A 23,211-nucleotide genomic window follows, 5' to 3' on the forward strand; every position below is an offset into this window, starting at 1 on the left:
TGAGAAGTCTGAAAATAAAGATGACCCATCCTCAATTTTCCAGTTGAGCAAAGTAACAAACTCTGGACTGCACAGTGGCACCAGATCTCTGATGGTGACATAAAACTTGCATTTGTGAGCAGTACAATCTTCTAGCATAAGGTTTACAACCATTCACACAGGGTAAAGCTCCCATTGACCGTCAGTCTATTCAGCTGTTGTCCTTTAGGAAAACACTTTGATGTGTCAGCAAACAATTTGAGGACATGATTTGCATCTTTAATTCTAAATATGTTGTTTCTGTTCAGGCCAAACGATGCCTAAAGTTCAAATGCTCATGCAAGTAAGCAACAGTCTGTGAAAGCCATCCTTCAGTATTCTCTTTAATGCCTAGAAACCAAAGTGAGTTTCCCTGACAGAAATATAAGTAGAAGTTTATGTGGACACTTGACTTACATACATACTGAGGTACTTGTTAAACAGTAGTGGGCTAATCTTAAATTATGACTGATATTCCTTTAAAAAATGAATGGAAGAATGGACTAAATAGAGGGGAAAGAAAATAATGTCATCAGCCATCGGTTTCTTGATATCAAGCCCGTGCTATTTTTTAAGGGAAAGAGAAGAAAGGTGAAATTAATTGTATTTAAGTTATACTTTAAATTTAGCAACTGAACAAAATGCTTAACACAGTCCTCAGAAAAAAAACACAACTTTTACTTGGTGTTATCTTTCACTTTACCCTCCAGCATCATGAACTGCAACGTTCCCTGTCTATCCACACAGTGTCTCCTCTTGGCACTTAGTTCTGAATTACACAACTCTCAGCTGCTTTAACAAAGCAGATTATCTCTAAAACACATCAGAAACTGCTACAATGGTTATTTCCTTTGCCTGTCATTTTTACTTCATTACTCTGCACTCTATTCCCTTCTTGATGGCATCACATACAGAGCATTTGCCCTCAGTTGCAATATTTTATGACTCCTCATGGATTTGAGCTCCAATAAGCTATTTCAGACAAAATCCCTTCCATCATCTATTTACTCAGGAAGAGCTTCCTAGAAACATAAACAAATCTAATATATAGTTTTCTTTCAAATTCTTCCCCTTCTTTTCTAGCATATTACTTACTACAAAGCCTTGACCAGCCACTGAAGGTACATCAGATTCTGGTATGCCAAGATGACTTGTTCTGACTCTACATGAACCCTCCTTGTTCCCCACTCTACTCACTCTATGGGGATAGTAGACTGTTCAGGAATTTGGACTATGTACTTCTGCTGTTTTTATACAATACTGGTATCAGTAGGATCTAGAGTTGAGTCCTCAAGTGCTACAGGAATATATATAACAATAAATAAAGACGGCAGGTCTGTATTATCCAGTTACAGTTCACACATCACACTAGACCTGACATTGTGGGTTTTTTTCTCCTTCAGATCCTGCTGTGGATTGTCAAAATTACGTATCAATATACTTACTACATTCCAGCTGAGATGCCTCTTGCAGTCCAATCTCAGTCCTCTGTTCTCTTCACTCACACAGCCCACCCTGAGCTTTCTGCTGCTATCAGCAGGACCATCACACCAAAGCTTACTAACTTAGAGCTGCTACAGAGAATTTTACACTATGGTAAACTACAGCAGACACATCCATGGCAGCCAGAAGGAAAAAGCTGGTGTTTCCCAAAATACAGGATGAGAGTGAGGCTAAGAAATCTGATCAAGATCATGCCTTTACTACCACTCACAACTGCGAAGACTGAGGGTACACACTGGTGCAATACAATCATTGCAAAACTGCAGGGTTCACACTTAAGGGAAGTCTAGCAGTTACATCTAGCATTCTGGTAAAGGCCCAGTTCTAGTGATAATTAGAGAGGTGCTTCCAACTCTCCAGCTAAAGGTTTATCTAGGACAAATAAAGCTTAGCATTGGCTGCATTTTCAGTTAGTATTGAAAGCAATACTTGGTCAGTAGAGAAACGCTGTACTCCTCTAAGCAAATGCCTCTTGCATTTTCACTTGATTCTTTCTTTGATAAGGTTCCAAAATACCTTTACCAGACAACACTGAATTGAGCCATTTCTGCAAACACCTGAAGATTATATACATGCCTGAAGGGTGCTACTGGTGAGAACGGAAGCAACACTGTGGATCAGTGCCTCAGTTCAGTCTTCTGGCAGCTTTGGTTTACTGGACTGGAAGTGAAGTGCAGTCTTTAGCGGTGTAGGTGTCACAAAAATGTCCTGCTATACTTGCCTGTAGCTGAAAGAAGGCAGTTGCCACATTTCTTGCTCATTTCCCTTGGGATCCACTGAGGGACAGAGAAGGTCCGCTTTGCAGACATATGGTTCTGGTGGGAAATTTATCTCTGCACCAGAAAAGGCACAACATTCCTTCTGCTGCTCTGCATAAAATGAAAATCCTGTAAGAATTTAAATGGGCATTTTGTTCATTTGGCTCTCTAAAAGGTGGACATACAGGACCACCAGGGGAGGGGAAAAATATTAATTAAAAAAAAAAAAAAGTTCTTTAAAGTAAAAAAAAGCCTCTCCAAAACAAGCAAAGCAAAAATTGAGGGAGTAATCCATCCACAAGACAGACAGAGTCTAGGGAAATGGTGTGGTATAAATGCTGTTTTGCATTTGTCATTGTCTACTGGGAGAGATGTGTAACCTTACAAAACTGAAACAAAGTAACATGAGTAATAGGACAACAACTATGCCATCTCAGCCAAAAGGGTGACGTAAAGTAGTTTTGTATTATTTATACTTTCAATATTTCAATAGTTGCGTGGCTACTATTGTCTTCAGTGGAGTTTGTAACACATCTAGAATTTTATTTCAACATTTAAACTTCTGATCTATACATCAGTTAGGTGACCAGATTTCTTTAGTTCTGATTTAATACATAAGGTTTTTTGCAATGTTGCAAACATAAAAATTATGAAGAACATTAAATGTTATGTATAAATGTGAAATTGATTAAATACTCTCACACACAGTAATGGGTAGTTGCAAGTGGGGGTGAATTAAATTTCTTGAGTAATGCAAGCTGAGTACTAGGAAAGACATCTAGTTCAGCACAGGACATGATGATTTATAAGATAATGACAATATCTACTCTACAGGGAAACCTATAAATGATAGCAGTGTTAACTCAGAGCAGCCTGACAATTGCATGTTCCCTGGTGGCTGGGCTTCCGGGAACCCTTCAGTGGTCATAACAGCTAAAAAAATCCCTGGAGATCAAAACAGTTTATGCCAGTCTGCAAAAAAACTCTTTGATGAGTAAGGCTGTGAAGACCAGTTTCCCTAAATAAGCAGGCTTAAGAGCCTACAAGGCTGATGGGAAATATTACTTTAATAATTTGGGATGATGGCTACCTGTGATGTTCTTGTCCAACACCTATGTTGTACGTACAAAAGTTTCATAAGACTAAGTGCAAAAGTATATGAAAATTGCTGTATTAAATCTGAAGTTACTGCAGATAAACTGCATTTTTCCAAAACAAAGCAGAAGTCTTGCTGTAAAAGTCATCAGCTCCAGTCACATCAACATAAACAAAGATATTATGGCACAACTGCTGCTCACTCCAGCCAGGAACTAGCTGCCTTTGAACTTGCTGAAGTGCATCCATAGACAGACGTAAGTGAAATAACTCCCTTGCCCTCTGACACTTCAAAAACTTCCCTGCTCTACTGGTACAAACTAAAGACCTTCTGAGGAAGTTTTTCTTATCCTTTAATTTTTTTAACTCTAAATGGGGGTTAAAACTTTCAGGAGATTTCGTTTGGAGGTAGAGTCTTTGCCATTCTCTCACATTTCAGAATATTGCCCTTATCACTACTATTTTAGGGATCACTTTTTTGAGCTTCTCAACTCAATTTTAATACTTTATTTTTCTTTACTTTGGTTAAAAATTTCATCCCAACAAGCCATAGACATAAAATAATTCCAAACAATGTTTTTCCTCACAAAAGTTTCTACTTTTGCAATTTGTTGTGCCAGAACAACAACAGTAGGGGAGCTGAAGAATTTCTGAGCAGTCCAACTTTTAAGAGCTTCCTCCCTAAGAATTAAAGCATCATTAATCGTCTTCTCCATAATAAATGTCTGCTCAACACACTGTCTACGTAAGTTATATTATGTTAGAATATAATATAAACACTGTTTATTCCTTATATATTATTCCTATATAAATCTGTTCTAAAGCCTGATGTCACTTATATTTATTACTGAATTATCAGAACTAACTGAAATTAATTTTAACATATATCTGAGGCATGGAACTGAGATGCTATCAATTTGTAGGAAAAGCTTTTCATATTTTCTGTATTTTCAGGGAAGTAAAAACTGAGCAGTGTTCTATATTTTTGAAATTAATCTCATCCACAAAACTATTCACCACATTGCTCTGATTAGAATTGATCATACCTTTTCAGCTTTTAGAGCATAATTCAAAACATATTTCTGTGTTTCGTATACAACTATGTTTCTCCATTGCATTACCCAATTAAACAATGTAAATAAAAGTTTTCATAAAATTGCACAATGTTTAGTCATTGTTATACAAAATAATTCATGAATTTTTTTTGTACATTATCCATAGAAAGTTTCCATAAAATAATTCAAAATATTTAATTGCTAAAATCTGATGTTTACTTTTTCTCTTTTCATGACTTATCCCAGAAGACAGGCAGACAATGTTAACTATGCAGTTAGAACCTCCTTTTCCCCCCCTCCTTTTCTTACAATCTAGTAACTAGTAATTTTCAAAGATGATACAGTTCAGAAATTGCTACTTACAAAAGCCATACAGTTAAAAATTACGTTAACCTAGGTGCCATGTTCCTCTTCTGGAGGAAGTTCTAGTTCAGTAATCTCTGTATTTGTTGGTAAGACCAGGCTGTCTGCAATAAAACTGTATACACAAACACCACAATTTACCATTAAATGAAGAGTCCCCTGTTCTCATGGAAGAAACAGTTCATCCTCACCACTTTTTCATGAATCATAGGAAAGAAACTGTGATTGTTTAGAACTAGATGAATACGTCCAGTGGACAATAAAACTCACAGATTTTAAATGAGACCTGATTAATTTTTTATTCAAAATTTAGAATTTATAAAAACTAGTATCCCTAAATCCAGACTGTGCATATTGACTGCATTACAACTGCTCTAATAAGAATTCCTCATCTCCATGAGTGGTGTTTAAGTCCTGTAGTTAAAAGATAAGACCCCAAATTTTTGAAAGAAAAAAACTCTAGTCTTGTCCACCTTTATTGTACAAATTTAAGGACCTTTCCTTATTTATTTGCTTCTTTCATAGGCATAACAATCTCTTTGAAGTTCATTTCAATAACAGAAGCAATTAAATTGCAATTTCAGCAGACACTTTGAAATAACAGCTATTTTATTTAGAGTAATATTCATCAAACTATACCCAAACAACTTTTGCACACTGTGACAGGACAATTGCAGCTCATCCACTTGATTTGTAGCAACATAGGTTTGACCTACAGGTCTGCTTCTAACTGTTGAGAGGTCGTTCTGCAGGAAGATTCTGCATCCTAAGCTTCGCATCATATATTAAATACACCACATAATGCTGTATGTATAAAAGGAAATATGTCCTTCTCAAACAGATCCTTGCAACAGATCCTTTTATCAGGAATTGGAAGAATAGACTGCCATTATTTTATCTTGCATAACTATAAAAGCTTACAAAAGTCTATAAAACTGTCCATCTCACAGACCATAATTATGCATTGTCCTGTATCCCCTCACACTTGCCCATCCCCCCTCCCTCACCAATTTCTATCAACTATCTTTAAATTTTTGCTGACTTCATTATATTCCTCATAAAGCAAGGAAAACTTTGCAAAGTGCTCCAAGGCCCTAACTCCAAAAAGCCATTAAGAAGGTGGAAGTGCTGCCTGTACAAGCAGTTCTGCTTAGCAACTGCACAAGCAAAGTGCTCCACCTGTAGCTGAGAAACCCCTGCTGATGGGGATCTGAGAGATCTCCCTGGGTGTGCCCCGACCACCAGGCACAGTGTCTTCAGTAGGCAGACATAACCCCAATAAGCTGCACCACTTGCAGCCATGGGTCTCCCCACTTCCTCTCTATCCTGTTCTGATAAGAGTGACAGCAGTCATATTTCTATCTATCCATCACACTCTTGCAGACCCACCTAATGTATACAGAGGGCAGAGGACCCATGTGCTGTTTGATTTATAGTCCACCTGGGATGCAGTCTACTACTGCTGCCTAGTGCAGTCTCACTGGAAAAATACTTACTGGTAATCAAGGCGAGGTATCCAGTTCACTCTTGCTCGGCTGTAAAGTATCTTTGCATTAACTCAACTTTGTATTGTGCTGTGCCAGTGTTTTCATGAGCATTTCACATACTTAAATGCTTTGCAAGATCAGAAAGTAAACTGTTCAATATGATAGTGCATATTTTTTCACTATTTGCCCTCTTTGTTCACAGAACTTTTTCCCCCCGTTTTTCTAGTACATTAATCAGATTTCTTTCCTCTCTTACTCTCTACAGTTCTCAAAGCATTTTTCCTTTCAGTATAATCCAAATATGTGTAAAGATTTTCCTATTTACCAGCAGTGCACATTTGTAGAATTCCAAAGATGCCACTTGAACCAGTGCCTCAAGGGAGGTAGTTACAGTTCCAAACAGCCAGCACAACTCGGTGCTATCAGCTGATGGCACAAAGTCCACTTCCCAGGCTGAAGTACAAAGCAGGGTTCAGCCTGAGCACTCCATTTACACTGCACAGAAAGCAATTCCTGAAGCTGAAGTGGGAGGACAGCCAGGGCACCTGGGCTCTTCTTTACCAAACAAGGCCTCCAAGGGCCACCAGTTCCGAGAAACCAATATTAACTCTTCAGTGGTCTGTGTAACTACTACTGTATTCACAAGTATTTCTATTTATTCTGCCTTCCATTCTTTTTAACAGGGACCTTACCCAAAAGCAAACACTCACTGGTATTTTTTATTGGTCACACTAATCCAACAATGCATTTGCTACTTCAGATGGTAGGGAACTGATGGAAGCATTCTAAGAGACGCAAGTGGTGGTGGTAAATGACCCATGATTCAGACCCATATAAAAGAGTAGACAGCACGATGGCTCTGTAAACACTGATCTTAGTACTTTTCTTCAGGTGTTTGTTTTGCCAATCCTTAACATCCACTGGACTGACTATGTGACCAACACGTCTGTCCTTGAACAGGCAGCGGTCACGAGCATTGAGGCCATGCTGCTGAGAACACAGCTGCGCTGGGCAGGGCACGTCTCCAGGATGCAGGACCATCACCTTCCTAAGACTGTGCTCTATGCGGAACTTGCCACTGGCTGCTGCAAGAGAGAAGGCCCGAAGAGGAGATACAAGGACTGCCTGAAACAATCCCTCAGCCTTGGCCATATTGATCACCACCATTGGTCTACCCTGGCCTCCAATCGGGAGGCCTGGAGACACACCATCTATAACGCTGCTGCTGCTTTTGAGAACACACACAGGATCACTCTCGAGGAGAAAAGACAATGCAGAAAGAATCGTGTCTCGTTGATATCACCTGGGGAGTCTTTCTGCTGTGCAACTGGACCTGTCTATCTCGCATTGGCCTTTTTAGCCATCAGCACACTTGTAGCAAGCGTGGGTAGAGCCCCTCTCAAATCTTCGTTCGCGAAGCCTAGCCATGATGATGGTAGGGAACTACACTTTCCTTCTTAAAATCACACACAGTTTCATTTTGCTACATACATTCAACAATTATCCTCATGTACCTTTTAATTAGACCATCAATCACTCCTATTGAAATAAAAATCACTAGGTCTGTTTGGTATTGCTTTTTGGTCTTGCAGGTTAGGCTGGAAGAGAGTTCATTATTATGCTCACTGTTTCATACTTTGTGTCTCTCAGATCCTTCACAAAAACAAACCAAAACAAACAACGCTCCCTCCCCCCAAGTAATTTTATCATCTGACTTTTTCCTATTGCTCCCTAATTTTTTTGTCAAAGATGGCATGAATGCAACTAGAGGTGAGGCTTTCAGAATTGTTTTACCTATCATCACATACTAGCTACTTGGCTCATTTTTTTTTGTTTAGAATTCTATCTGTCCCTGGAGGTATTTATCCAAAACTCATTACCATGAGATATTGGAGACTTTGTGCATCCAAAGCAGCTGCAGAATTTATGACCACTAAGAAAAAACAATCACAGACACAAAGGTGAGTATCATCCATACATTTTACAAATCTGTCAGTTGTGAAAAAGCACCGCCATGTGTGAAAACAACATAAATCTGTACTTTAGTTATTCACGGAAGCAACTGCCAGAAATAATCTGAATCCAAGTAGTGCTATCCTAACTGAAATGACAAATTAATTTTATTATTTCAGCTTCTATGTCCTTCATTCACAGGTATAAATAATAAAATTTGCAATAATATGTAATATGTTTTTCTGATTTTCCTTTTACTTTATTTTCATCATAATAAAATAATAAGCTGATCCACAGATATTTAAAATAACAGTCCAACTGCTGCTATCCATTTGCACTAGCAGAAATGCATTTGTTTGAAACCATAGATGATTATTACCAATACTACTATCCTCATTGCACTTCTGCAGGGCTTTGAAGGTCCTAGATTTCTTTGTAATACTTATTCATAATGAAATTCTGCAAAGTCTTGAATAATTTGAGGGGGGGAAATGATCTTAAACCTGCATCTTCAAGCATTTGCTTCTTAATTAACAATGCCCGGGAAGAAGGAAAGCTTTATAACAGGATTCTGTCCCCATTCTGTGCATCCCCGTGGCAATATACATTGCTTTCCATATCTTTTCCTAATGAATTTATGAGCACATTTGATTCTCTCTGGCATCAAAATCTAACAAAGAAAGAGGAGTAAAGCCAAATACCCCAGAAGATGGCAGATTTGAGCTCAGCCAACAGGCTTAAAAAAAGCCTTCTGAGTTATTCTGCTTTCAGCCTGTACTTTCCAATTGCACTGCAAACTCTGTATTTAAGGAGATACACATCTGCCACCATTGGCAAAATTTACTCTCTGTACATAAAATACACACTTATAAAAAAATTTTACCAAAACATCTGTTCAAAAGGGGCAACTATTTGATACCATCTGTGTTCAGCCATAATCCCAATATAGGTGCTTTAACAGAGGTAGATACTGGAATTGCATTAGTTATAAGCAGTGGACAAAATTCAGATGCAAGTATGTATCTTATTGTTATATACAGTGTTATATGGCAATAATTCTACCTCTCTCGCTGACAGGAACATTCACACAGAAACTGATACAAATAAAAGCAGCAGAGTCCTGAACTTGTTTACTTCTAATTTACTGCAGATATGTGTACATTTCCCAGACATTATAATACATTGGCTTACTCTCTGCCTAACTTTGACAAAATGGTGCAATCCTAAAAAATTAAACCCTGTCATGAAATACATCATAAATATATATTGAGTCTGCATACCCTAACAACTGCTGAATGGTATCAATGGTAGCAAAACCTCTTATTGTGCAAACTGCACAACTTAAATCTACTTGGAATGCTATGGATAGTAATGTTATTAGAATTGTAAGAAATAAATTAGAAAACTAAGCTCAATCAAAAGGCTTTAGGAGTTTCACCACCATCATGTTTCTTTGTTTGTGAATAACTTAATTTTAAGAAAGTCATAAGTGAAGATTCCTTACTTGTATTGGTACAATTACACATGTTCAAAGATGACCAAGATGATATGATACCTTAACATTTAATGAAAGGCTCTACTGCGATTTCCGAAGCTATGCATTATGTCAAGGTGGAATTTGTTTTTCTGTATTTCATTACACAGCTGCTAAATTTTACCTAAAGAAGAAAATTGCGTTCCATGACCAGGAATGAAAGACTATGGAAATGGTCTGAGTAAGTATATATATACTCTGCAAGGCAGCAAATACATGTTTCTTTATGACTAAAAAAATTTTGGGATTAATTGCAGCAAATGTAATCTCATATCCAATTAATAAATTCACTCACCATGATTCCAGTAAGTAAACAGACTCCTTTCCCACAGTATGTATTAGGTACCATATCCCCATATCCAATGGATAGAAAAGTTATTGAAATCAACCACATTGCCCCAAGGAAGTTGCTAGTAACATCCTGTTGATCGTGGTATCTGAAAAGCAGAAAAAAATCGATTTCTTTATCATGAAAACAATTATTAAACTTTTGTGCTGCCAGAAAAAAACTGCATTAACTGGTTGGTTATATGATCATTCTTGTATTCTATCTCCTTTTTAAAAACAGCTATAAGGAATTAAATAAAACTCAAATGCAATTACATCAGCAGTAAAAAATCAGAAGGTAAAAAATAGAACCAGTAGTAGAGATACTTGTGATGGTTTATAATTCTGTATTTGGTTACTCTCCTTAAAAAAGCTGAAACCCTTTTTAATAGAATGTCTTCATCAGGAGTACAGGTCCTGCTAAGACTCTTCAGCAGCATAAGACACCAGTCTACTACAGTTGCAGTTTGAGGCTAATACAAAAGGGAGAGAAGGTTGAGTGTATAAGCAGACAGCAGAGCACATCTTCATTTCCTTGGCCTAAATGCAAGTCTATGATCAGAAGTCTAATCATGAGGTATCATGTAAATGCTGACTTAGACAACTTATGGCATACCCTCTCCATCTACATGTTCAAAATAAATAGAAAAATACTGTATTTTTTATACTATTGTATTTCTCATCATCAAAAGATCTTTACCTTAAATATAGCAAAACCACTCTTTTGTGTTAAGTCACCTATTAAATGAAATTTCATTATGTGCTATTTGCCATCTTAGTTTCATTATTATAGTTGAATATGTTCATTTGTCACTTCAAAGAAAAAAAGTTCAGATTAATAATCTTGTCTTCACATGACATACATACTTAATAGATTGTGAAGATATAAGGACACATTTTAAGTCCAAAAACCTGTTGTCAGCACTAACTCTGTGAGGAGGAAAAGTGCCTAACAGGCTAAGATAGGTGGAATTTTGCTCCTTGGACAGAGCAGCTCTCCCACAGAGACTTTCTGTGGCAGCCACTGCAGACTCAAGGTTGCAATCACCCCTGCAGCTGCTGTGAAGCTTCAGGTTAACTACAAGCTGTTAAATTCCCCAGGGGTATTACTTTAGCCATTTCTTAAATCCGTGTCTTACAGTGGGTCACAGAGAGTCATTAACAAATTAGTTCACAAATCCGTAAACAATCCGCTTTCCACAACTGAAATAATTGCTTATTTTCCTTCTTTCTGGACCGCAGTCTCTGTGACAGAGCAAGAATGCAGAACGAGCACACAGGCTCTCTCAAGAAATTCCTTATTCTCTCATTTGTAAGATATTTACTGTAAAAGTCTGCAAAACTCTGCTTTCAAAGTCCCACCTATGCCTTGATAATTACAAAACGTTAAGAACTGTTTGACTACCAGGGACCACAGCAATCACTCCAAACAAGTCTGTTCCATATTTCACCTGTACTTTTATCTCTCCTGGTCTCAGTGTTGTCTCTCACATACGTTATACAAGCTTCTGAAGATTTTTTTTTCTGCCTAGAACAAAACCTAGAACAATGTTGAAGAAGCCCACATTTGGGCTCCTAAAGATGACAATGACACAAACAATGACAACTACAACAGCATCAAGACAAGTAAAAAAAACAACAGCAATTTTGACTTAGCTTATGACAAAAAACAATTAGACATTGAGCTTTTTCCAGTGTGCACTCAATACTATGGATTTTAGTCTCCACTTAACAAACTTAGCAAATAACAGCTGTGAAATATATGGATACAGGGAGAGAAACACAGTCATCCCATCCAGAAGGCAAGAAGAAAGCCTATTTACCTAATCGTGCTACTCCCTACACAGTATCATGCAAGTGATATGACCCATAGGGTCTGGATAAGCTTCACAGAAGGGCACTAAAGCCACAATACATTCTAAAGCTAGCAACTTAAATACTAGTAAATGCTCACATACATTTCTTTAATGCCTCTCTTTGGATTTTGAACCCAGCCATTTTCATACTTCAGATAAGAAAACTGGTTCTCCTGTGAAGATGAAAATGCAATGCAATGCTTTTGATTTTTTCCACATTTTGTCCAAACAGTTACATCATTACAAAATTTCAGCCCTCCACAGTGATAACATCTTAATAAATGATAGACATCTTGATATGATTGAAAACAAAACATTCAAAGAGAGCTCACTGAGTTACAGAAATAAACACCAGTTTCACACAAAGAATGCCAAAACGTCTCTCTTAAGCCTTGAACAATACAAGGAAAACATAATTGAGTATTTATTCAGTTATTCTCCTTTACCCATTTCAGAAAACACAAAAGCCAACATACACAAAGATTCTTTAACAATGGTGACATAGGGTTAAATTTTAAAAAGCACATCAAAAGTTTTTTAAAGTTTCCTTGGAAACACAGGGACAATTAAGGTTCCCTAGATAAGCTGTTTGTTAAAGCCATCTGCATCCATATTGGGTACCACACTTCAAAGACCTGTTCAAATGTTTTCATCTTGTTAGCTCTGGCCTAATGGATTTCCTACTCTAAGTACTTCACCTGGTTGTGACTTCAAGGTTCTAGTTCAGCAATCAAATGTCGTATGCTTATTTTAAAAATCAGCAATACTTATGAATTACTTTACTATGACTCAGAAACACTCCCTATTGCCTCAACTGCTCAAGCACGACAAAGTATGCAAATTATCTAATTTGCCTAATTTAATTTTTCAACAAAACCTAAAAACTTTCTCTTGCAACTGTACAGGGAAAGTTGAAGGGGAGACTTCTCATGTTAAAAATCTGTAAGCAAAATAGAGACAACCTAAAAGGGTGTCACTATTCTGAGAATCCCATAATTTCTTTGCCAGATTTACAGGAAGGTGGTTTGCTTTTGTCTTGCATTTTTTTGTAACCTCAGTCATGATTTTTGAATCTCTGTGGTTAGCAACTCTGATACATGTTTACACCATTCTCAATTTCATAAGATTATAACTGTGCCAGCATATATTTCCAAGTGCTCTACTATGTCACTAGGCACCACTACCACTTGGGATTCAAGCTTGAATGAGAGAAGCCAGGGCAGTCTTCTGCAACCCTATGTCCATGAGCAGGTAGAAAAAGCAGGAAAAGCAATTTCTTTAAAAAGTAATAATTACAGCATCTTGTTTGTATAGTCATGGAAATGGTTAAAAATCAACATCGGAGGCATATAAGTTGCTCTGTTTTGAGGAGGGGGAAAGAAATCAATCCAATTGTCTTTTATTACTTGCTTTCAAAGTTATCCCACCACTAAAGACTGAACTCCTCCATTTATACAGGGAATAGTAAAATGGACAGAGCAAAAGTTAAACTTTCCCATGTTTTTCTATAATTGCAGCTCTAATGTGTGGCACTGAAGTCACCGGAGGACCTGGAAAATGTCATTCCTACCACTGTATCTTCACTTTTGAGACTGTCCCCAGTAGAGCCAACTGCAATGGACACTATCATGAGGAGAAAAGCCATCCAAACCAACAGCTGGAGCAGAGCTGTCTCACTCACTGTCAGTAATCATATGCCACTGCAAACATCTCCAAATTCCAGCTGGACTGTGAAAGGCAGCTTGGATGTAACATGCTTCAGAATTCAATTGTAGCTTTTCTAAACTATCCATTCATTCTGTATCTGAGAGTTCTGAGATTTGACAGGAAAACACTGTACCATAAACAGATCGGAAACCCAAAAGCTCAGGAACTAAGGAAAAAGAAACAAAAATTTGCTTTCAGTGACACAAAACAAAATCCCGTCATTACCAAACAAATTCCAAACCAGAAGATTTGTTGTCACTAATTTTTATTCTGATGAGGGTTTTTATTTTCATTAAGATTTGGATTTTTAAAACTAGAGTCACTACAATTATATTGATTTAAATATTTAAAGTCCACTATTCTTAGACAATAAAAGCTTGCAATAAAAATACAGTGAGTCACTTAAAGATAAGAGCTACTATTTAACTGTTAAAACTGCAGCTACAGACTTACATGCCAGCAGAAATAAGGGTCATTTAAAAAAAAAAAAAATGTATTCCCCCAAAGTAGAAAAACCATTAGCTGAAGTCACACAGGCATAAGAATTATTTATCACATTCCTTTTCTAATAGGAAATATGCTAGCAGGCAGGTGGTGCTGCAGCTGGACCACACTATTCACCAGGCAATCATCATCCTGTGAAACACCACTATCCAGTTCTCACCAACTATCATATGTAAGTTCTGACACTACTGTAATTTAAACCAAAAATAGCTGAATGATTATATTTGTGCAAAAATAGCATGGCTCGATTCCTTCTTATGCCAAACTGAGTGGGAGTTTTACAACTCATCTCAGAAAAAATAAATATATTCCTCAGCTGACAATACTGCAGTAGCTTTGGTTGTCAAAGAAGTGTTTCAATTTCTTCATCAAATAGCAGTCCTTTCCTTCTGGTATCACTACTGGTATCATGATTTTCAGTACTGCTTCCCTTCAGAACCATGTTCATATGTGATGATGTTTCATTTACTTTGGTAGAATATCATCTTTCTAGCTGCACACAATGACCAAACATTCACATTTTGACATCTAAAACACATTCATCTTAAAAAATGATGAATAAGAAGAAGTCAATTAGCATCAATCCACACTTAGCAGCTTCATTTCAGTTTGTCTTGCCTCCATGGACAGCTTCTGATTATTCTGCCATCTTTGGTTTTGCTTTCTTGAACAACTCAAGGAAAGAACTAAAAAGTGGTTGAAAAGATGACCCTTTTCTTAGGAAATAGAATGGACTGCTTTTACCATAATAATTAAGAAATTCCTGGCCTGTACTGGAATGGCAATCCAGGCTGAGTTTTGCTTTGTCAAACCTTAAAAACTTCTAGACCAGTAACAGCTGGAAACAGGCTCAGCCCATTAAACCAGAAATTTACAAAGATGCTGTTGAGACACTGATTGATCTAACCAGCTATTAGAGCTCCCCCACAGTATCAGGCCATTGTGTTATGAAATGCCTTTTTAATCTTTAGTTAGATGGTAGGTACTGGCAGCTTTTTAGCTGTTAATACAGTGATGATAACAGACAGGGTCTTTTTATTACTTTTTACTTTCTCCTGTTTAAAAGAAAAGAAAAAAAAAAAAAAAAAAGAAAACCTGAGCAGCACTTGGAAAGAACAGTGGGGCTGACTCTAAGTATGACGGTAGAATTTTTGCCTGCCTTGTCAGGTTTAGGATCAGAAAGGCAGCTTGAAGAAATGCACACTTGTCCCAGTCTTTTTATAAAACATCTGTTGACGTCCCCCAAATATTTATGAACATGAGCAAAAATGGTCTTGTCACAAAAACTGCTTCATGAAAGTACAGAACGCCACAAAAAAAAAATTACTGGATTTCAAACAGAACAACTCACACCAATAAGCAGTTGTGAACTCAACCAAAGTAATGGATGAGAGTAAGCTCTCTGGGTTGCTTCTACCATAGTCAAAAATGTTCATAATTATTCTGCTAAAAGTATTTGCTGGTTATTTATAGAAAGACAAAAATACCCCAAGGAATATGAAGCATCATTACATCATTAGCATAAGTTACTATATTAGCTAAGATGGATGAAAAAATAATCTAAAAGAAAAGAGGACACAGTAGAGAGAAGTCTCACAAATCAGAAGGGTGAGATGGCCTGTTTTAAGAAATTTTATCATTATTCTTGAATATAAATTGCAGTTTAAACATAAGGGGGAAGACATAAAATGACTAAAACCCCTAGCTGTTGTCATACTCACGTGTCAGTGCTTTGGGCAATGAGTAACCAGTAGTGAAATAAGGAATTAATTGTTGTTTTTTCAAAGGGTGTCAAGCTAATCTTTGTCCTTCACTGGTGGAGGTCTTGCTTTGTCTTCCTGGTCTGTAGAGAGCTGACGATCTGCTAAATCTTTATATTTGTCTGCAGCCATAGTAGACTGAAAGTATACTTCATCTTTGCAAAAGAAACCGATCAGCTACAAGCACAAAGTTGCTGAAGCTTCTTAGAAGTACCTGACTTTTTTGGAGTTTTTTTAACTTGCATTCAGTAATAGTTTGGGTGTTAAGGAGGATATGTTGAATCAATTCTATGAGTACTGGCAAACTTGGAAAACTTTACATTTGTTGCAGATAGCAATCCACTAAAAAGAAAAGCAGCAAAGATAGAATAATGCAGTATAAATGTACAAAAAAGTAATTCTATTAATAAAGTGAGAGCTACTGCTTCAGAAGGTCTTAGACTATATGAAAACACTAATATGTCTTCTTGAAGTTTTCAGAGAGTTTGTTTAAGGAGAATTTTTTCTTGCCTAAGTTAAGATACACACCCAGCATACAGAATATTCTTACTTCCTACTGTGTTCTTTTCATCAGTTTCAAGCTATTTTGTTTCTGCAGTGGCATAACTGAAGTAAAATTGACAACAATAGGACCAGGAGTTCTGGCAGAGTCTTTTGGGGGTTTAGGGACTGTTTGTTTTTTTTGGGTTTTTGTTAGTTTGTTTGTTGTTTTGTTTCGGGTTGTTTTTTCATCCCCCACTCCATCCCTCCCCCCCCCCCATTGATCCTTCAAAATGTTCCCATTTAGTGCTTGCATGATTATTCATTTCAAAATCTTACTTTGACTTTGCCTTTATCTCACATTTCAGATGTCAATAAAGCTTTTCTGTGATGAATATTGTTATGTATCTCAAGAAGCATCCTAATAAAATTTATAAGCTTATGAAACTCAAAAAAAAAGTAAAAAGTTATCATTCTACTCTTCAACATGTAGAAATATAATGAAATGTTTGTTTGGGAACTAAAACTTAACTATAACACATATAGGTGTTATAACTATATAACACACCAAGGTGCTTGTTGTGACTCAGTAAAAGAACGAATAATGCTAAAGATCTCAGAAACTTGTAAAAAAGGCCTAAACAAATCCTTAACTCCTAGAGACCTGCATAAGCTCTGCCTGCAGCAGGGTTTTTTAAACACATAATTTGACTGTTTTGAAAAACAATCAGGTTCACTGTGCCCAAACATGGCTTATTTTAATAAACTGTACATAAGAGAAATGGAATAGAAAGTAAGGTCAGTAGGAATACCTTTGTGTCTCCTAGAGATGAAAGCTATGACTAACGGTAGCAGCTGTCATGAAGGTTACATAACTGATTCTTCCCATTTCAAAAATCATGTATTAATCACTCTTTGTGCAAAATTTTGCTTAATTTCTAAGTATTTGGACTACACGTTGTGTTAAATTCAGATCATCTTTCAGATAGATCTATCTTCCTCAGGCTGTAGAGCAGGCTCAGGAACTCAGCTTTTCTCAGTTATTTGTTTACATTTGATAACATTCTGTCACCAATAAAGAGTTCTCATGTTTCAAAGGGTTGTCTTTGGATTTTAAAAACTCACCTCTCTAGCCTTTTCCAACTCCTATATACGTGTCCAGACTTCATGGTCACACAGCTCAATGCTTCATACAGCTCAGATGTTAAGGGGCAAACTCGGACTCTACTGGTTGTTGTTAGTTGCTGGATCAGGAGTACCAATCAGCACCAAAACAGTATGGTCTGGAACAACTTTTATTCACGAACTTTGGCGCACATATTACAATGTACTCCACAAGTCCACGATCGTATATGACTTCTTAGTCTTCACAAAAAAACCACAGTAGTACCGTTTTCAATGCAAAGGGGAACTCTGCTCCAGGTTCATGTTGCTCACAGCACAAAATACATTATTGTCATATCATTTTTGGCCTCATTCTTTGGAAATGAAATATCACATTTTAATTTTTTATAGCTCTCTGACAGACTCCCTGCACGAAGTTAGGATCTTTGTTACAGCTTATCATTTTGGTGGTCTTCACCTTCTGGGCTCTCAGCTCCATACTTCACAGTCTGATTGGTCTACATGCTCAAAGCTCCAACTAAAACCCAATGAACTCAAAGTCCTCTATAATAACATGCAAGGTTTAAAAATAAATCTCTTAAATTAGACATCGAAAAATTGCATAACACCAAAATTCTTCATTTTGCCAAAAACAGCAGCACGTCCTGAAGCAGCAAAATAGCCTCCAAAATGCCTCGGTATCCACACGTGAAGCAAGGAGGAAAAATTTTTAGTGAACAAGCAATCGATCAGGCTTTCCACAAGGCCGAGGACAAAGAACTGTTGACACCCTTTTGTCACTTTAGCAGCTTAATGAGAGGAGCATTGACCATGGGGAGTGAACTTGCTTTAAGGCTCTTCTCAAGCACAAACCCAAATTACAACAGCATCTTCATCTCACCATTCCAACTGTTAGGATACAGGCTGTCAAAGTATCTCAAAATACATTTCTGAAGCTATCTGAACTTTAAATTAAATTCAAAATGGAGAGAGTGTGACTCTTTAATCCAGTGGAGAGAGATACTGTCTGAAAGGTTTAGGATAGGAGCTGGAAAAGGGAACTTGTCCTTGACAAACCACTTTTGAGTAAACATTAACTCTGATTTCAAAGCAAAATTCAAGAAGTAATCCAGAAAGGACTTAGACTACAAACACATTGACTATTCGAAACAATATGAAATATCCAAGAGCTGCTCTTTCTGTAGTTCTGTATATCATCTTTATCAAAAGTGGTTCTGCAAAAGAAGCTACTATAAATACACATTTAATATACTTTTAATATAGATTAATATGAAAGAAATAAGCAAGCTTGAGGGAAAATATCTATTTTTCAGCACTTTTTAATCTTATTTTAAAGATATATTGATGAGTGTATATTTCCTTTCTGCAGCCATTAATTTTTACACAGCCTAATCTCTGAAATTTGTCAATACAATAAGAAGGAATTTTATTTTTAAGGTTTGCTTTAATTTTTCAAAGTATGCAACAGCACTGGTTAAGGCTGTGTTATGAAAGAAATATGAATCATTAAAAATCAAAGTGATTCTTAATGAACTCTACAGTGAATCATTCATTATATTCACCAGCAAGTAATTCTACCCCTTCTAAAATTTTCACTTATCTTGCATTTTGCATATCTGGAGATACACTGTTACTATTTTATACAGAAACCCCCTGGAGAAAGAGAAGATTTGGGGTTTGGTTTGGTTTGGTTTGGGTTTTTTTTTTAGTGGAGATGATCAGAATCAAACGATATTTAAAGAATCTGAAGTAATTTGCTGAAGAAAACTTCAGAAATAGAAGCTCTAGAAATTAGAAATAGAATTAATCATTATACAATTCAAATAAAGCCCACCTTTTTTTTTTTTTTCTTACATAAATCATCAGAATTAGGTAAAAGTTAGCCTTTTAGTGGGTGGAGAAAAAAAGAGGAGGGGAAATTATACAGCAAAGATTATGCTGAATTCTTCAGGAAGACTTTCTGACAAACGGAACACTCAAGTTATTTTTCTCTTATAGAACTAATCTCATTTATCATCATGAAAATTACTATTTTTAAATATCTTGGTTTTAAATATCTTTAAAAATCAGCAGAAGCTGATGTATTGCCTTGTACAAAAAGGAATGAAGTACAAGTTCATGGCCATAACACCTCCTCTCTTTTTTTTTTTTGGTCAAATTTTCATGAGGATATCAGCAATTTTACCAACACAAGCATATTCTTTCATGTAATGGACTGGAAACAGAGGACAAAAATAAAATAAATTAAAAATATAATTTTAAAAAAAGCCTAAGCCAATTTCCTTTCCCTTGGAAATAAAATAACAAGTAAGTCCTGGATAAATTGGAGAATAAAGCTGGTTTATATAGCACAGCAGCTTTTAAGTAAACATTTTTAAAAATCTAGACAGAATTTACTAAGTTTGAATCAGAGCAGAAGCCTGTGGTCAGTGTAAAAGATTTCACTGACTGTCTAAGATTTGGAGTATCCTCACACTCTGAATAATGAACACTGCTGGAGTAATCTGCTTAACTTAAATCGGCTAAAGTGAACTTGTTCCTTGAATATATTTTAATTTCCTTTATTAAAAGGAAGGACTGTATTTAGAGTTTAACTTCTTTAAGTCACACTGCTTGAAACTAGATAGATTTTACTGACTATTTATACAGACAATTCCAAACCCAAAGTCTGTGTACTTTTGAGAGTCAGTTGAAAGTTGTACCAAATCTCACTAACTGTTTATTAATGAAGTACTGGGCCCAGTCAGTACATTTAAAGTTATGAAACATAAAGTATAAAAATATAACTACATATTGCCATATGGCAAATGAAACAAGGAAATCACTTGTAACATAAATATTTTCCACTTTTTATGTATGAAACTTCAGCATGAGCTTGTCAATATTTAGGGGAAAAAAAGGATTCTCCCTTTTTAAATTTTGTTCTTTTCATCAAACTTATCAGAAGGCTAGGAAAATACTTCAGGGTACATTATTGTGCCTAATCTAGAGATGTAATTTGCAGTGATTGAGAAAGGCTAGCAACATGGAAGACATTTTTGTGACTCTGTGTTGCAGAACATCTTACGATGGGGTGAGTGTGTACATAGATTAACTATGAGATGGATTTCTGTCACAAGTTTCTCAAGCCAAATGCAGTTGAGGTAATACCATTGTTTCAGAAAGGCTTTCAAAAATAGTATGCATATCATGCTTAACTCTGGTGATTATAATAGAGGAATATCATCCTCATTTGCTTGACCTCTGCAGTGGCACATTCAAAGACAGATGTATTGCCCAGCTAAATGTACCCGAAAAGAAAATGCTTAAGAGACCTCCACCATAATAACCTAAATATGCTAGATGCAATTAACGGTTTTCTTTACTCTGTTTAAGGCCTTGGCATGTTATCATCAAATTCTGTAATAACGTGAATGTGAGATTCCACGAAGTCTGAATCTCGTACTTGCTTCCCTATTCTCTCATTAAGAAAATGAAAATCAGGTTTTTTGATTTTGATAATTTTGCATTTCAATAATTTTCAATTTATTTACTCTTTGCTTTCAGAACAGAGGCAACTTGAGTAGGGATCATTCTGATTTAATGAAAAATATTTACCAAACAAAAAGGAACTTATTTTCTCTAAAGACCATGAACAGAAGGGGATACTTTCTACTGATAAATTAATTTTTACCAAAACCAATTTTTACCAAAACCATTTAGTTGCCTAACATCTGTGCCTTTGGTTGAAACTTTCTGACTGAAATCTATTGATTTCAGTGAAGCACTGAAGAAAGAATGAAATTCTGTGTTCTGCAGGTATTGAACAGATGACATTTACATCAGGAAAGAGCAGTTACATATTGCCACTCTATTTTGCAATGGAGAGGAGAAGTCTGGATAGTGTGGCAACCGAATTTATGTTTTGCACTACCTACTTGAAACATGTTTTGAAATCGGTATGTTAAAAGTGTTGGAAAAATCCTTTAATATACCAGAAATTATCTACTGCCCATTGTTTACACTACTGGCAAAGTCTATGTGAATCATACAGTGGATATGTGAGTTATCTATGTGACTTTCACACTTAAACTCAGTTCTTTGGTCAAGAGTTAGGTAGGCAAGCACATAATGAGGGGTCAAGCTTAACTAAGGATGTGCAGAATGGGAACATTTGAATTTGGGTCCGCTGTCTGTAACTATACCAGCTTGCTATGAAAACTAGATTTAATTTTAACTAACTGCTCTTTTTTTCAGACTGTGGAATGGTTCATAAAGACTGTCAACATAATTAGTACTAAATTGCAACAAGGAGTACAGGCAGGAAGAAGAAATGTTAAACAAACTTGAAATCTAATTTACAGTGCTCTCTTGGCCCTAGAACTGAGATGAGTTCACAGGTGTGACAAACACAGGAAGTATAATAGGCATGAGCAGATCTAGTTCTAGAAAGAAGAATGTTGCCCTTAGGAAGCTATTAATCCTTCTCCTTTCACTTATTTGGCACAGCAGGCTTTCTGCAAGACTTTACATTTACAACACAAACTCAATCCAATTGAGGCATTTTTAAGAACTCCAAACGTGACTGGAGAGCTACAACTGTTCTGGTATCTTAACTGTTTCAGCTGTTCTGCTTCATAAACAGTATCTGAAATTACAGTTTGGGAGCATCACAGAAGACATCAAAAAGGGAATATTTGTTTTGGGTATTTTTCCCCTCATTTTAAATGAGTAATGGAAACCAGTTTACAGGTCAAAGACATCTTATTCCATCAGCAAAAATCCATGACATTAAAGAATAAACAAGTTTGAGACCTCAGCAGAAAATGTTTGGTTTGGAAAACAAAGAATAAAACTAGACACTGAACTGAAGATGTTTGTCTCATTCTAGTGGAGTACAGGCCACTTTATATGTAAATTATATCTTTGCAGATACAAAATTTTCATTATAAAAATTTATAAACAAGTATATGAGATATATATATATGTACATATGTATACACTGAAAAGTTTTCCTATAAGAGTTTGACTACATTTGAGTGTTACCTCTTAGAGAACTCAAGAAATTATGTGACTAAAAGTAAAATTATCTTTCACCTTTAAAAGAAAAAAAATCTTGCTTTTCTTTAGATTTCACCCTCTGAGTTTCAGAAATCAGTTCAGAAACCCCCCAAAGGGAAAGAGGAGAGAGAATTCCAAGTATGTGGATTAAAAATCCCTGGAAAATGAGATCTACAGTCTTGCTTTTCCATGCATCCAGCTTCAGTCAATTTCTCCTTTAGGTTATGGAGTTGTGAGTGAAGAAGTATGTGCGGAGCTGCGTACAGCAACACAGACCTCTGCAGGGAATGGCTTAGGTTTTTTGAATGTCTTTCCCAAAAGCATGTGAAAGGAAAATGTAAGTATGCAGAAATAAGAACATTTTCACACCTCTCACCTTGTTCCTCAAAGTGAGTATAGCTAGATTGCATCTCTACCTGTACAATAATTTGAAACAACACAAAAGCATCAAATCTGTGAACACAGTTTAATAAAACTTTTGTTCCCTAAGTTCAAACCATTTTGTTATTCAGAATAAAGATATCACACCAAACAATAGCAGTAAACATAACTCTCTCCATAAAATAGACATAAAGAACTTAAAGAATAAAGAATCTTTGGTCAAAGGTCACAAGAAATCTGTAGGATGGATTCTCTGTTTCATGCT

At 36.3% G+C, this 23,211-nt stretch overlaps 1 protein-coding gene across 2 annotated transcripts in view; it reads right to left on the reverse strand.

Annotated features, from left to right (window-relative positions):
* Positions 1-23,211, reverse strand: part of KCNN2 (potassium calcium-activated channel subfamily N member 2) — a 71,871-nt gene that overhangs the window by 13,510 nt on the left and 35,150 nt on the right. For both annotated transcript variants that reach the window (XM_027906551.1, XM_027906468.1), the window contains exon 5: positions 10,062-10,203. In XM_027906551.1, coding sequence (XP_027762352.1) covers positions 10,062-10,203 — 142 coding nt within the window. The remainder of the gene's footprint in view (positions 1-10,061; positions 10,204-23,211) is intronic.

This window comes from Empidonax traillii, unplaced genomic scaffold (assembly GCF_003031625.1).
Source record: "Empidonax traillii isolate 1590-97213 ecotype Southwest subspecies unplaced genomic scaffold, ASM303162v1 scaffold3:size4013460, whole genome shotgun sequence".
NCBI classification, from domain to species: Eukaryota; Metazoa; Chordata; class Aves; order Passeriformes; family Tyrannidae; genus Empidonax; species Empidonax traillii.